The following is a 12,769-nucleotide window of genomic DNA, read 5'->3' as shown; positions in this document are numbered from 1 at the left end:
ATAGCCTGGACAAAGCCAGCTCAGCCACAGGGGGGGTGTCAGCCTGACACACATGTGCACTCAAACAATACATTCACCTCTTTTTTTAAAAAGAAAAAAAAAGATTGACAAATGATTGACAGCTGAATCACACTGGAAAACAGGAAATGTTTTTTAGGAAGTCCAGCAAGGAGTGAAAGAAAAGCGGTAGCCCAACTCTTTTGCTCCACCCCGCCAATTTCCCCCCTCTGCTAGCCCCAAATACACCCTGATCCAAGCCAAGGGCAAGCTCGTGGCAGCTATTAATACAGTGTGTCGACAGGTCCAATCACAGTCAGAGCCTGGCTGTCCCTTTCATGCTGTGCAGAGGACAAGGGACAGGGGACTGTCATATGATGAGAGATGATCTCTGGTGGAGGAAGAGAGGTGGTCATGATATTAAAGGAAGATCAGCCAAAGAGCTGTCTATGAGAGTGTGCATTTGTGTGTCTTAATTAAACTGCGTCGCTGAATTGAACACCCTCGGAAGAAGAGTGTGCAACAGGCCCTAGATTTGGCACTTGAATCAGACGTACCCGTCAAAAGCAGCAATACATTTCACATGAAAGAGAAAGTGAGTGATTAAAAGCAGGCATTAAGAGAGGGGCAAGAGAGATGGATCTTGGGGAGTAGGGTGGAAAGAGGGGAGGATAGAGGGGAGGGAGAGGCGGAGGAGAGGTGATATTGTGTAAGATCTTGTGTCTGTGTGTGTGTGTGTGCGCAGGCTGTTAGAAACTGAGAGAGATGGGCCAGGACAATACGTAACTGACCAGCTCCAATATAATTCATTCATCATTGTAATGCGTGTTTGTGGGTGTGTGTGTGTGAGAGAGAGAGAGAGAGAGAAAGTAGTGGTGTGGGGTGGGGTGTGTGTGTGTGTGTGTGTGTGGGTGTGTTTGTGTGTTAGACGGTATTCCTGCTCGTCTCGCTCCACCAGTTAAGTTAAATCAGAGGCAGTCACTGGCACGCTGCGGTGGTCTCTCTCTATCTCTCTGCCTGTCCTGCTCTGAAAGCATCAGCAGCCTCCTGATTCAGCACCACAGGTAAGAGCTCACATTACCTCATTCTCAGGAAGATGTTTTTACCAACTTTTAAAGAAATTACTTGGCAGTCTAAGTCTGTTAACTCTTCAAGTGTGACTTTCTGTGATAGCCTCTCTCTTACCTCATTACGGCTGCTTTTAGGTGTTTCTAACGCTCCAATACCTGCACAAAAAGTTTGCAGTGTCTTTAAATATTCATCTCATAAGCTCTTTGTAGAAAGTCACTGGCATTACCTTGGGAACCAGCACATGTAGCGAATGCAAAGGACAAAATGGCATAATAGATGCATTCACTGACTTGATTGGTGCTACCTGTTGGGATTGTTTGTTGAAGTTGTTCATGTGAAAGTCCTGAGTGTGCAGAGCCTGTAAAGCAGCTACTGTAACTGTGCAGCAGGGATGGGGATAACGCAGAGCTGCCTTATGCAAACTACAGGAAGAGAAGGATGGAGTCTATAGTGAAGTTTACATTGTCTCATATTCCCATAGAGAATTGGATCCACTTCCTGACAAACAGTAGCTCTGCGCTCCCTAAAAATCCCCACTTATGAAGGGTTTAATCCGGCAGAGACCAGGCAGGGAGATGGCAAAGGAAACAGGGTGGCTGCGGAACAGCAGGGAAAGGTAACCGAATAAAAGGAGAGAACAACAAGTGAAATTTAATTTTCAGCATTGTCAGTGAGAGAGACAGGCGTAACTGTTGGAGGAAAGAGAAGTAGAGTGATACTGGAGAATGAACGTGTTAAAGAAAAAAGTCATGGCTCCCCTCCAAATTGTTCACAGAGAGGGCTGCTCAGCATCACGCTCTAATACCTAGAGCTTTATATGAGTTTATATGAGTTGTATCAGTTTATCTGCACTTATTTTCCCCCCTAATGCTTCTATGTTGGAGACAAAAGCTACTCAGAGAGCCAGTGAATGTGTTATTTAGCATAATCTCAGGTTCATCACGGTGAAACAATCTTCTAACAAACTATCCTGGTGATTGAAAAAAAGTAGTGGAGAAAAGGATTTCTAATTTGTTTTGTTATTGTAATTGAAAGAGCCGATGGCACATTTCATAAAATACAGAACAGGAAATGAAGGGACGCTTTGGGGGCTGTTTGTGTTTAATTGTGCAAGTCACATGAAAGTGCAGTTTTATAAACAGAAAAATGCAGACATGGTTTCTGAGGCCAATATTTCCATTAGCTTCTCTCCTCCGTGCAGAAGTCAAGTCCTCATTTAGCTCATGGACACTGTCACTCTCTGTCACACACACACACACACACACACACACCTAATCAAAATCATCTGTTCTTTCTCTTTCTGAACATATATGTATGTATGTACGCATTTCAAATGGACAACTGTGTTAGTTAGGTGCGTTTTTTGCAATCGCAATCAACTTCCATGCATGGTACAGCCATACTGAACATTGAAGAGTTTCTTTAGTGAGCCGTGAGTGTGTTTACTCTTGGTCAAGTTTCCTACTTCAAAAACTCTCTAGCCGAAGTGACACCCTGTAAGTTGAGACACAGGAGGAAGTGAGTTGTAGGAGGCTACGGTTGAGGTGCACCACACTTTTAGACACCTATATTATTACTCCACAAGAAGTAATTGTGACAAATGAGGCTGTAATCTCGTGTTAAAACTGGCATTTGTTAGCTAGGTATCAAGTTTGTATTCCTCTAACATGTCTAAGTTGCAACATCAGAAAGCCCCCATTGTTGCAGGATGTTCTGTTGACAGAAGAGGCCTAAATGAGAGGATGATCATGAGGTGGGTAGCTGCGATGGTGTGCTCCTACTAGGATGAACCTCACTTCATAATGGGCTGATATAAATCATTAACTCCATCAACCGGACATTTTAGTGGCTCTCTCTATGGGCAGCCAGATGGTGGTGCTCATGTCAGAGCAGCCGGGCGCTCAGGCCAAGGGCAGTCTCAGATAGCTCTGTTGATGGGAACCACGTTTCCACCCAAACCAACCCTGGGCTGTGATTTTTATCTTTTCTAGGTTTTTTTGAAGAAATTCCCATGATCCCAGGAAGAGGCTGCATTTAAATACCCCGAAATAGGATTAGAAGCGGAATGTCGCTGCTGCAGTGTCATTCAGGAGTCAACCTCTGCACTGCGGAGCAAAAACGTCCCCAAACTTCCCTCTAATCCTGATTTTTATCATTCATTGTGAGCAGCTGTGTTTGCAAACAGTGCAGGACCCCGCAGTCCATTGTCGCGGCCGAGAGGATGCAGCTTGCTCTTGGACCCTGTGAAGTAGCTGTTTACCTTCCTGTCTGTGGTCACCCGGGGTTTATGGCTGTCATTCAGTAATGTGCCATCTCACTCTGGGCTGTAGCTCACTGGACACAGCCACACTAAATCACCTGCTTCCGAGTCACCTTCTGCCTGTGCCACCTCACCTTTATTATGGGACTCACATATATAGGCAGCAATAACATTCAGCCTTGTTTATATTAACTCCCCTTATGTCCCCTCGCCCTGAGCATCTCCCTCATGGAAAACTACTGGCGGTTAAAATGCCAACCATACCAATAATGGTAAAAGGCATGTGGTGTCGATGTTCCCCCACATTTCCATTTGTGGTCATCAAAAATCTTCTTAGCATCAAGAGATTATCTAAAACAGTTTTAAATCCCTAAACTGTGAAATTGATACGTGTTTTGTCGCTCTCTCCTGTATAGTTTAAATTTACAGCCACCCACTGCTATAATCATTAAAGAAAGAAAACACATGAACAGTAAATCCAAGCAATGACATCTGTGTTGGTGCTTTACCCTGCCTTACTACACCAGGGTCTGTGCAGGAAACTCGCAGAGATATTTCATTATTCTGTTGCCCTTGGCACCCACACATCTTCCACGCACAACCGTCCCCACATCTGCAACCGATACGGTTGTTGCTTTAGTGCACTGAAGGGTTTTTTTAAAGAATTCATCTGAAACCTGGTGGAAAATGAGGAGATCTTTGACTTGGAGATAAAATAGTTCTACTGGAAGGGCTCAGGCTGTCTTAATGCCAAACAGAGGGCAGCAGGAATGCAGAAAGGGCAGGTTTTTAAAAGTCCACAGTGGCTGTAAGAGCGACAAGAGCAACTGGATTTCTGCATAAAACTATTTTTCAATATTTTTCAAAAAGATTTATGTGAGTTCGCAAAGGCAAAACAAAATTAATCAATACGTTTTCCACCCTGATATCACTGTGTTGTGTCAGCTGTGAGATGGAAACGAGGGAAATCTTGAAGCTAGAATGCCATCTTGTGGCAAGACGTCTGCTTAGTCAAGTCAATTTAGAAATCAGAGGATTTCCATTTTTATTGTGGCGTCTATGTTTTATCTGTATGTGTTATACATGCTATGCTATGTTGATCTCTGTATTCAGAGAGTTTTCCCCTGGCTTTGCTTTTAATGTAACTGCAAACATTCATGTAATTAGTAACATCTATCTTGGCAGCTATAGAAATAGTGTACATCAGGCTTATGCTGATATTATTATATCAGCCCCACTAATGAAGCTCACTTAGCAATTCTATTAAACATAAAGACTCTCAACAAAGGGGAGAATTTGTTTTTAAATCACATTTCACATTCTGCTTGTACAAATGAAGCCAAAACTCGCCCTGAGGCAAATTTTCCGCAGCACGCAGGTTTGATTTTCTCACAGAGCAAAGTTTCCACAGAGCCGAATCCCTGCTGTCCTGTTTGTTTAGGTGTGTGCTGATTAGAAGTTCTCATGCTGGGTACAATGTATCTCTGCACACCAAGGGTTTGAAACGTGACATGTCTTTTACAGTGACTGGAGCCTCAACCCTCCCTCCCTCTCTCTCTCCCTCCCTCTCTCTCTCTCTCTCTCCTTCCTGCTCCCTCAGTACCTCAGTGTTTAATGGCGTTGTTATCCAAGCTCGCACTTTGCCATGCAGTCTTCATCAACACAGGTCGTAACACAAGGCATAAATGTTCTCCATCCGGGTGCTGACAGTCCACCCCGATGGACAGACCATTTGATAAAACACTGCACAGTTTTAGTGTTGCTATTCATTAGCCGAGAGACGATTTAAAGGAGAGGGTCAAGTGCAGACTGTCCAAATAGCACTGCTTTAAAGGGCATTTTTAGACTATTGAATAACATACAACATCTGTTTTTCATGGCTTATTTTACAGAAATAACAAAGCGTCAGGATGGCTTTTAATGTGCAGGTCTTTAATGAGCTGGTGTAGGGTGAGCACTTTCATGGGTTCTCGTGTGGATTAGCGTTTATGGGCCATGCCAGCGGTAATGATGGCTCTTCCCATCGACTCTCTGTGACATTTTTGTTGTGTTTCTTTTATAGGACTCACTGAGGCCCTCGCCCAAGGCCTGTATCAGTCACTGCCGACAGGGGCCCCCGTTTAAAAGTCCCAGGATCTGGCACTAAAAAGGGAAAATGCAGAATATAACGGCAGGAGCGACAGAAGGGATAGCCCTGACATGCGGCATGTCTGGAAGCCACGAATTCATCTTCACCCTGATACCCATCGTCTACGGCTGTAACTTTGTCATCGGCATCATCGGAAACAGTATGGTGGTGGCTGTCATCTACTGCTACATGAAGCTCAAGACAGTGGCCAACATTTTTGTGCTCAATCTTGCTGTTTCTGACCTCACTTTCCTCATCACTCTGCCCATGTGGGCCACTTTCACTGCCACAGGCTATCACTGGCCCTTTGGAGGATTCCTGTGCAAGGCCAGTGCAGGGCTGGTGATGTTTAACCTCTACACCAGCATCTTCTTCCTCACAGCGCTCAGCATTGACCGGTATCTCGCCATTGTCCACCCAGTGCGATCACGCAGGTTCCGCACTGTGGTGTACGCACGAATCACCTGCGTAGTGATCTGGCTTTTCGCCTTTGTGCTCAGTGTGCCCACAGCACTGACCAGGGATGTCCACAACATCACAAACTCTAACAAAACAGTGTGCGGCACTCTGCACGCGAAGATTGAAAATGCCATGAGGCTGAAGGAGCTCCTGCTGGCCATTAGCCTGATGAAAAGCCTGCTGGGCTTCTTGGTGCCCTTTGTCATCATCATCACCTGCTACTGCCGCATCGGACGGGCGCTGCTGGGGGCGAGACACATCCAGAAAAGCTCCCGTTCACGGGACGACGAGGTGCTGCGCATGCTTGCAGCTGCTGTCCTGGCCTTCTTCCTGTGCTGGGTGCCCCATCAGGTGTTCCACTTAATGCAGGTGCTCACCCAGCTGATACTGGTGGAAAACTGTGCCATCCTGGAAATCATTGACACCGCCATGCCCTTCACCATCTGCATTGCCTACTTCAACAGCTGCGTTAACCCTATTGTGTACGGTTTTGTCGGGCACACCTTCCGCAAAAACTTACTGCGCCTGTTGCGCTGCGCGCCAGCTGGACCCACAGGGCCTCACCAGAGCATTAGCTCCAAGATGAGCGCCTTCTCCTTTCAGGCTTCTGAGACACTGAGCCTCACAGCCAAAAGTAAGGCCTCCTCCGACGTTAAGTGAAAAAAACAAAACAGAAAGAGGGTACAAGTTCATTCTCCCCGCTCTTTTGGTCTGTGGTTAAGGGCCCGGGGATGGAGACATTCCATGCTCTTTAAAACCCCAACTGTATTACCAAGCACTGAACCATGCAGAATGGTTAAAATGTTGTATTCACGTCCCTCTGTAAGTTAGTCCAAGAGACATTCACTACCTTGTGCAATGCAATGATTATTCCTAAACCATCACGTCACACAACACTTATGCTCATCACATTCATGCTGGCAAATGTGTCTCTCAATACCTGTGAAAGAAACTCAATGACATCAGTGAGGTAGAAAAAAAAAAGAAAATCAAGGAACTAACTATATCAATGGAGTATAAGACTGAGAGTGTAAGACTATACATAATTATCGCTTATCCCATTATTCATATAAGATGCATGTACTGCTGGATTTTGTGCCTAAAGGATACGGTGCAGTAATATATTGTCCAGTGATAATCCTTCTGTGTGCTCAGCGGGTCTATCACCACTTATAACAGTGATCAAGTGCTCAGCAAAGATGCCAAAGCTAGAAAGAAAATATCATAATCCTCCCATGCACGCTCTGCCAGCAGCTGTACACACGGAACAATTGGAAAAGTGTAGCAAGCATGTGATGTAAGTTAATTAATATCAGTTAATAACATATGTGAGTATGATAGCTAGTGTTTGAATTCATATGTGGTCATGTCAAATAATGTGCTCCTTGTGAAAATCTATGATAAATGATTGCATAATAAGTTTGAAATGCTTGAAATGTTGCCTAGCGTGGGGGAAACATGCTGTATAAATAGGAGTGCTACACACACTCCAGGTAGGGTGATCATTGTCAGTTTATCTGGTGGTTGTCTTTGTGATATTTAAACATGTTTACAGATTTTTTTTTTCCTACCCTGTAAGTGTACAGTTTGTGAATATATGAAAGTATGAATAAAATTTAAAAAACACAATCTTAAGTTTTTTTTATTACCTCACAATAAAAAGACGCAAACCGTCCTGATTGGTCATGAAAACGTGTCATTTGTAATAACAGCTGATCTGAGATTAAGTAACAATTAGGAATCAAAATTGAGTGACTGCGTCTCAAAGCTCCTCTAGTTTCTATTAATCATTGACTACGCATCACACAAGCCCTCGTTCCTCCACGTAGCACCTAAAAAAAAAAAAAAAAAAAAAACAGGTGCACAGTAAGATTTTTTTGGGAGGATGTATTACATGTTGCTGCACCACAGATGGGGATTGGTGGACGCGTGGCAGGCCGGGGTTATAAGTGCCCTCAAGTTGTGAGATCAGCCTCACTGCCAACATGAAGGTCCTCCTGCTTTTCGGATTGGTGGCTTTTGCCCTGGCTGACATCACTCGCTTCGAGGGGTAAATATATAGTCTTTGTTAAAGCCAAAGCCATATTTCATATATCAGTTATCATTAAACTATCGCTGTAAACACATGCTGTCCTGTGATTCATGACCTGTTTGCTATATAGAGCCAATGTGAGCAAAGTGAGTGCTGTACAACAGAAGTCCTCTTTCTGAAACAGGTCTTTTTCAGCAATTATCCTCAGTCAAAATGACTAACTCCTTCGCTCAATGATACTTCAGCAGTATTGTACACTGATAGAAACATGGCTCAAACCAATAACCCTTCATCTGCTACAAGACCACCCAAGAGCCTTTCAACCACTACAGCTTTATGCAGCCGCGATGATACAGATTTTTTAAGGAAAATTAGCTAAAAGGTGGAATTTAGCATGTATAAACTAGAAATAAAACAGTTATTGGCTATATCTTTGTAGAGACTGTGGAGGGGAAATGATGCAGAAGGGTGGTTATAACGTTTACAGATGTTAAATGACACATGCACCTCGGCAAACACTGAATAATACACTGAAAGGCCAGCACCTGTGCAGTTTGCATTTTCTACATGTTTGCGTCTCACAAGAGGCACAAACCTGTGGCTATTGTACTGTATTCTAACTGTTATCTCTCCCTTTTCTTCACCAGAGAAAAAGTCTTCCGTCTGAAGCCTGTGTTTGATGAGCATGTGACCCTCATTAAGGAACTGGCTCAGAGCATTGAGGTACCTTGCTGCCCTCGCACACACACACACACACACACACACACACATCCTATGAAGCCATCCTTGCTCGCTACAGGGGTGTAATTGATTTGCTGATGGTGGAAGAACCTAAACTGTACTTTTTGGGGTCTTTTTGATGATCCACTTATTGCTCATTCAGATATGCAAATCACCTCTAATTGCACTCATTATTTCTGGAATGATTGGATCAAATACTGTCTATGTTTGCTGGATCTTTGGCAAGAATTTCTCTCAGCTAATCACAATTTGTTAAACAAGAGGCTGAAATGTTTGTATTAGGATTTCATATCTGAGTTTCTCAACATGCTCAAGTGTTTGGCTATGGCGCCATCTGCAGGTCGACTTCTGGAGTCCAGAGAGTTCTGAGCTGGTGACCATCGACATTGATGTGGACATTAGAGTGCCTGCCCGCTACCTGGACATGGTGTACACCATCCTGCAGCAGAGCAGCATTGAGCACGAGTAGGTCACTAGACGATTCATGCAAAATAAAAGCAGGGAACATGCAATGAAAACATCTGGAAGACTAGATTTTATTATTTACATGTGATGTTTTAACACTTTTTTTAATAATCCCTCCTCAGGATCCTTATTGAGGACGTGCAGACTGCTGTTGATGGCCAGGCTGACAACAAGCCCACTCCCAGAGCTCACAGCTACACCAAGTACAACAGCTGGGACAAAGTAAGAGGAGGAAAGACCATCAGTAACAAACTCTACAGTGACTGTTATTTCCTGACTTATGCGTTCTACCTTTAACTTAAGGTCCAGTCCTGGATCGCTTCCATTGCTACCTCCAACTCCAACCTCATCAGCAAGCAGGTGATTGGAAACACCTACGAGGGACGCCCCATGACTGTTCTCAAGGTATTTCAAGACTTGTCTGCTATATCAGTGGCTTGTGTTGAAGATGTTTTTATATATATTACCAGCAATTACATCTAACAAATGTTTTATGATTTCACAGCTTGGTAAGAAGTCCAGCTCCACCAAACCCGCTATCTTCCTGGACTGCGGTATCCACGCTAGAGAGTGGATCTCTCCTGCTTTCTGCCAGTGGTTTGTCAAGGAGGTAAGGGGGACACCTGGATGGGCCATAGCAAGCGTTTAAACAGAAGCTTCCACTGATTTGACAGCACAGAATTTCCTCCCGATCTTCCTCAGGCTCTGTCCACCTACGGCAGTGACTCTCAGATGACCAGCCTGCTCAACCAGATGGATGTCTTCGTCCTGCCTGTCTTTAACATTGATGGCTACGACTACACCCACAAGGCCGTATGTTACAACTTCAAGCATAATTTTAGAGCCTGACCATTAGATAATTTTGTCTTGTTTATATTAATTTTATTTATTTGTTAAATGCATGTCTAACATGTTTATTCTATCGACTTGTGGGACTTTAGAACAGGATGTGGAGGAAGACTCGCTCCAGGAAATCTGGCTCCAGCTGCATTGGAGCCGATCCCAACAGGAACTTCAACGCTGGCTGGTGCAGTAAGTGTAACTTATACAAGTTTCTAACTTAAAGGGGCACTCCAGCGATGTTAGAATGCTCTTCTGTAAAGATGGCGGGAGGCTTATGTGAGGACGGCTAAAATCTGTGCAGCAGAGGCCGTGATATGACTTTCATTGACTAGATTGAGTCACACCCCAAAAACCTTCAGTCCTACATTTCCCATGATGCAGCTTGGTAGCATCTAAACACCCACATCTTTCAAACTCCACAGCTCCAGTTTTTAAAGCAGGCTTTCTGTTATAAATCTGTGGTCTCCCCGACGTTTTTTGTCCGACTTTAGAAAACCTTCTCCAGAGCCACAGAAGACTGCAGCTATTGTCACAGGCTGTATAGCGCTGCTTGTGACAAGTAAATTAAATTCACGTGCACAATCAGTGAAGTGCACTTTTAAGCGTGGTCATAATGCATTTAAAGAAGTAAAGAAAAGCTGATCAGATGTCATTTCCTCTGCAGCCATTGGAGCCTCCAGCAACCCCTGCAGCGACACCTTCTGTGGTTACAAACCTGAGTCTGAGATCGAGGTCAAGAACGTAGCCGACTTCATCCGCAGGAACAAGTCCATCATCAAGGCCTACATCACCATCCACTCCTACTCCCAGCTGCTGCTCTTCCCCTACTCTTACACCTATGAGCTGTCTGCACACCACAGTGAGCTCGTAAGTCATCATTATCAGCCATCAATGTCGTAGTGAACATAAAACTGAAAAAGGACAGTGGATGTTTTAACTAAGATGCTCGGTCAGCAACAGCGACTATATAATTATTCACCGTGGCAGTGTCACATGCGTCATTATAGTGTGGCAGCCTTGTGCATACAGCCATACTGGAAACATGTGCTTTGGGAATGCAATAACAATAGATTAACTGCATCAAACACAGGTATGTTACATTCTGGATCGAGCTGGCTCTTCATTTAATGATCATCAGACAAATAACAAAGATAAAAAGTAAAAGGCAGCATTTCCAATAAGGTGTGCATCTACATTCAACAAATTGCAGAACTTTCAGAGCAAAGCATCTGATATAATATGATAGAAAGTGATTATAAAAAAGGTGTTTCCAAAAGCTTAAGCAAGAATCCAACCCAGTCCCATTGTGTGTGTTATCTAAAGGCTGCTGCAAATCATTTACTCCCTGCTCATGGGCCTCATTCTCATGGCTCCTTTACCTCTCACTGGGGTGTCCGAGGGCTGCGCAGTTAACACTCACACCCCTGCTCCAGCTCTCACACTAACTGAGGCAGATCGCACGTCTCTGCCTCTCTATTACTCACTCTCAATTTAAGAGCTCTCCTCATACTTTGCAGAACAAAAGAACTCCAGGGATCTGTCATAACTCATCTGTCCTCCCAGAAACATCATTTCCTGCTTGTGCATTTCTCAGAGGGTTTCATTTCCTGTTGGAACTCACTGAAGCTTTTAACTATTTTCTGTAATATCAGTAAACATATTTTGTTTGAATTGGCTCGCTGGTGGATGCTGCAGGGCAGAAAAACATCTATTTACTATTACTCCCAGCTGTATTTTAATCGTTTGATTCTGTTTAGTATTGCTTATGCGTCTCTTCAGTTTAGAGTTAATAGCTCGGGTTAAAAATCTTCTGATTGGTCCTTTAACATATCTGACTTGTGTTTCGTCTCTGTTTTGTAGCTGAAGGTTGCTGAGGGCGCCTCTGCTGCTCTGCGCAGTCTGTATGGTACTCGCTACACCAGCGGACCCGGTGCTGCAACCATCTGTAAGTACAGCAAATGTTGCTGCATTTGTCTCCATGGGGAAATAGTAGCGTGATAGTGTATTTTCCACCCATAATAACATGCAATATGATGTGCTCCAAACACACAAACCTCTTTTGAGAGATATGGCCTCTAGAGGCAACAAAAGGCAATGACTTTTCATGAGAGAAAGCTATTTCTAGCAAAGAAAATGATTTTGACCCCAGAAAGCAATATTTATATGAAAACAGGTCCAGGCTGTCCCAGGTCATCAGCATATCCCATTCTGAATAATCCCTCTCTCCTTATCTGCCCTCAGACCCCGCCGCTGGAGGCTCTGATGACTGGGCCTACGACCTGGGAGTGAAGTATTCCTACACCTTCGAGTTGCGTGACACTGGTCGTTATGGCTTCCTGCTGCCCGAGTCTCAGATCAAGCCCACATGCGAGGAGACCATGCTGGCCGTCAAGTACATTGCCGCCTACGTGCAGAAGAACCTCTATTAAAGAGCGGAACAGCCAGGACCCCTGCCAACTCAGCTCCTCTGTACCAGCCCCCAGCCCCTCCAATCTCTCAGCCATCTCCAGCCCGTATCCATGGATACGGGCACCACCCGCCATGTTTCCTCGCTGTGCTTGACAGAATGTCAAGATGAGTGCAAACAATAAAATCAATGATCCATTCCCACATGCTGAATCAATTTTTTATGTGTATATGATAATATAGTGTCTGATGGACTGAGCCTTTGTCATTTGTATGAAAATATACAACAAAACAGTGATGTATGGTGAGTAAAATAATGCTTACACTTTATAGCCCATCACTAACAGGCCAGAAAACTTCTTTCATG

The 12,769-nt window shown here is 44.2% G+C and overlaps 2 protein-coding genes across 2 annotated transcripts; both read left to right on the top strand.

Moving 5' to 3' along the window:
* Window positions 1–960: 960 nt before the first annotated feature.
* On the top strand, window positions 961–7,530 carry agtr1b (angiotensin II receptor, type 1b). The gene is made up of 2 exons (XM_070852930.1): window positions 961–1,061; window positions 5,391–7,530. Exon 2 carries the CDS (start codon window positions 5,484–5,486, stop codon window positions 6,573–6,575), a length of 1,092 nt encoding a protein of 363 aa, XP_070709031.1. The 5' UTR covers window positions 961–1,061; window positions 5,391–5,483; the 3' UTR covers window positions 6,576–7,530.
* Window positions 7,531–7,859: 329 nt separating this feature from the next.
* Window positions 7,860–12,606, top strand: cpb1 (carboxypeptidase B1 (tissue)). Its single transcript, XM_070853177.1, has 11 exons — window positions 7,860–7,965; window positions 8,595–8,670; window positions 9,029–9,153; window positions 9,276–9,375; window positions 9,457–9,558; window positions 9,659–9,763; window positions 9,856–9,966; window positions 10,095–10,185; window positions 10,661–10,863; window positions 11,857–11,941; window positions 12,238–12,606. Exons 1-11 carry the CDS (start codon window positions 7,901–7,903, stop codon window positions 12,423–12,425), a joined length of 1,251 nt encoding a protein of 416 aa, XP_070709278.1. The 5' UTR covers window positions 7,860–7,900; the 3' UTR covers window positions 12,426–12,606.
* Window positions 12,607–12,769: the final 163 nt, after the last annotated feature.

This window comes from Pempheris klunzingeri, chromosome 21 (assembly GCF_042242105.1).
Source record: "Pempheris klunzingeri isolate RE-2024b chromosome 21, fPemKlu1.hap1, whole genome shotgun sequence".
Classification (NCBI taxonomy): Eukaryota; Metazoa; Chordata; class Actinopteri; order Acropomatiformes; family Pempheridae; genus Pempheris; species Pempheris klunzingeri.
The sequence above is the reverse complement of the archived record's forward strand: the minus strand, read 5'-3'. Positions and strand labels throughout refer to the sequence as shown.

What these genes read in the sequence shown, in the direction of transcription:
- agtr1b (XM_070852930.1), top strand. Translation starts at nt 5,484, where the DNA reads ATGCAGAATATAACGGCAGGAGCGACAGAAGGGATAGCCCTGACATGC.
- cpb1 (XM_070853177.1), top strand. Translation starts at nt 7,901, where the DNA reads ATGAAGGTCCTCCTGCTTTTCGGATTGGTGGCTTTTGCCCTGGCTGAC. An exon ending in GACATCACTCGCTTCGAGGG is followed by an intron (nt 7,966 to 8,594) that starts GTAAATATATAG and finishes TTTCTTCACCAG; the next exon opens with AGAAAAAGTCTTCCGTCTGA. An exon ending in GCCCCATGACTGTTCTCAAG is followed by an intron (nt 9,559 to 9,658) that starts GTATTTCAAGAC and finishes ATGATTTCACAG; the next exon opens with CTTGGTAAGAAGTCCAGCTC.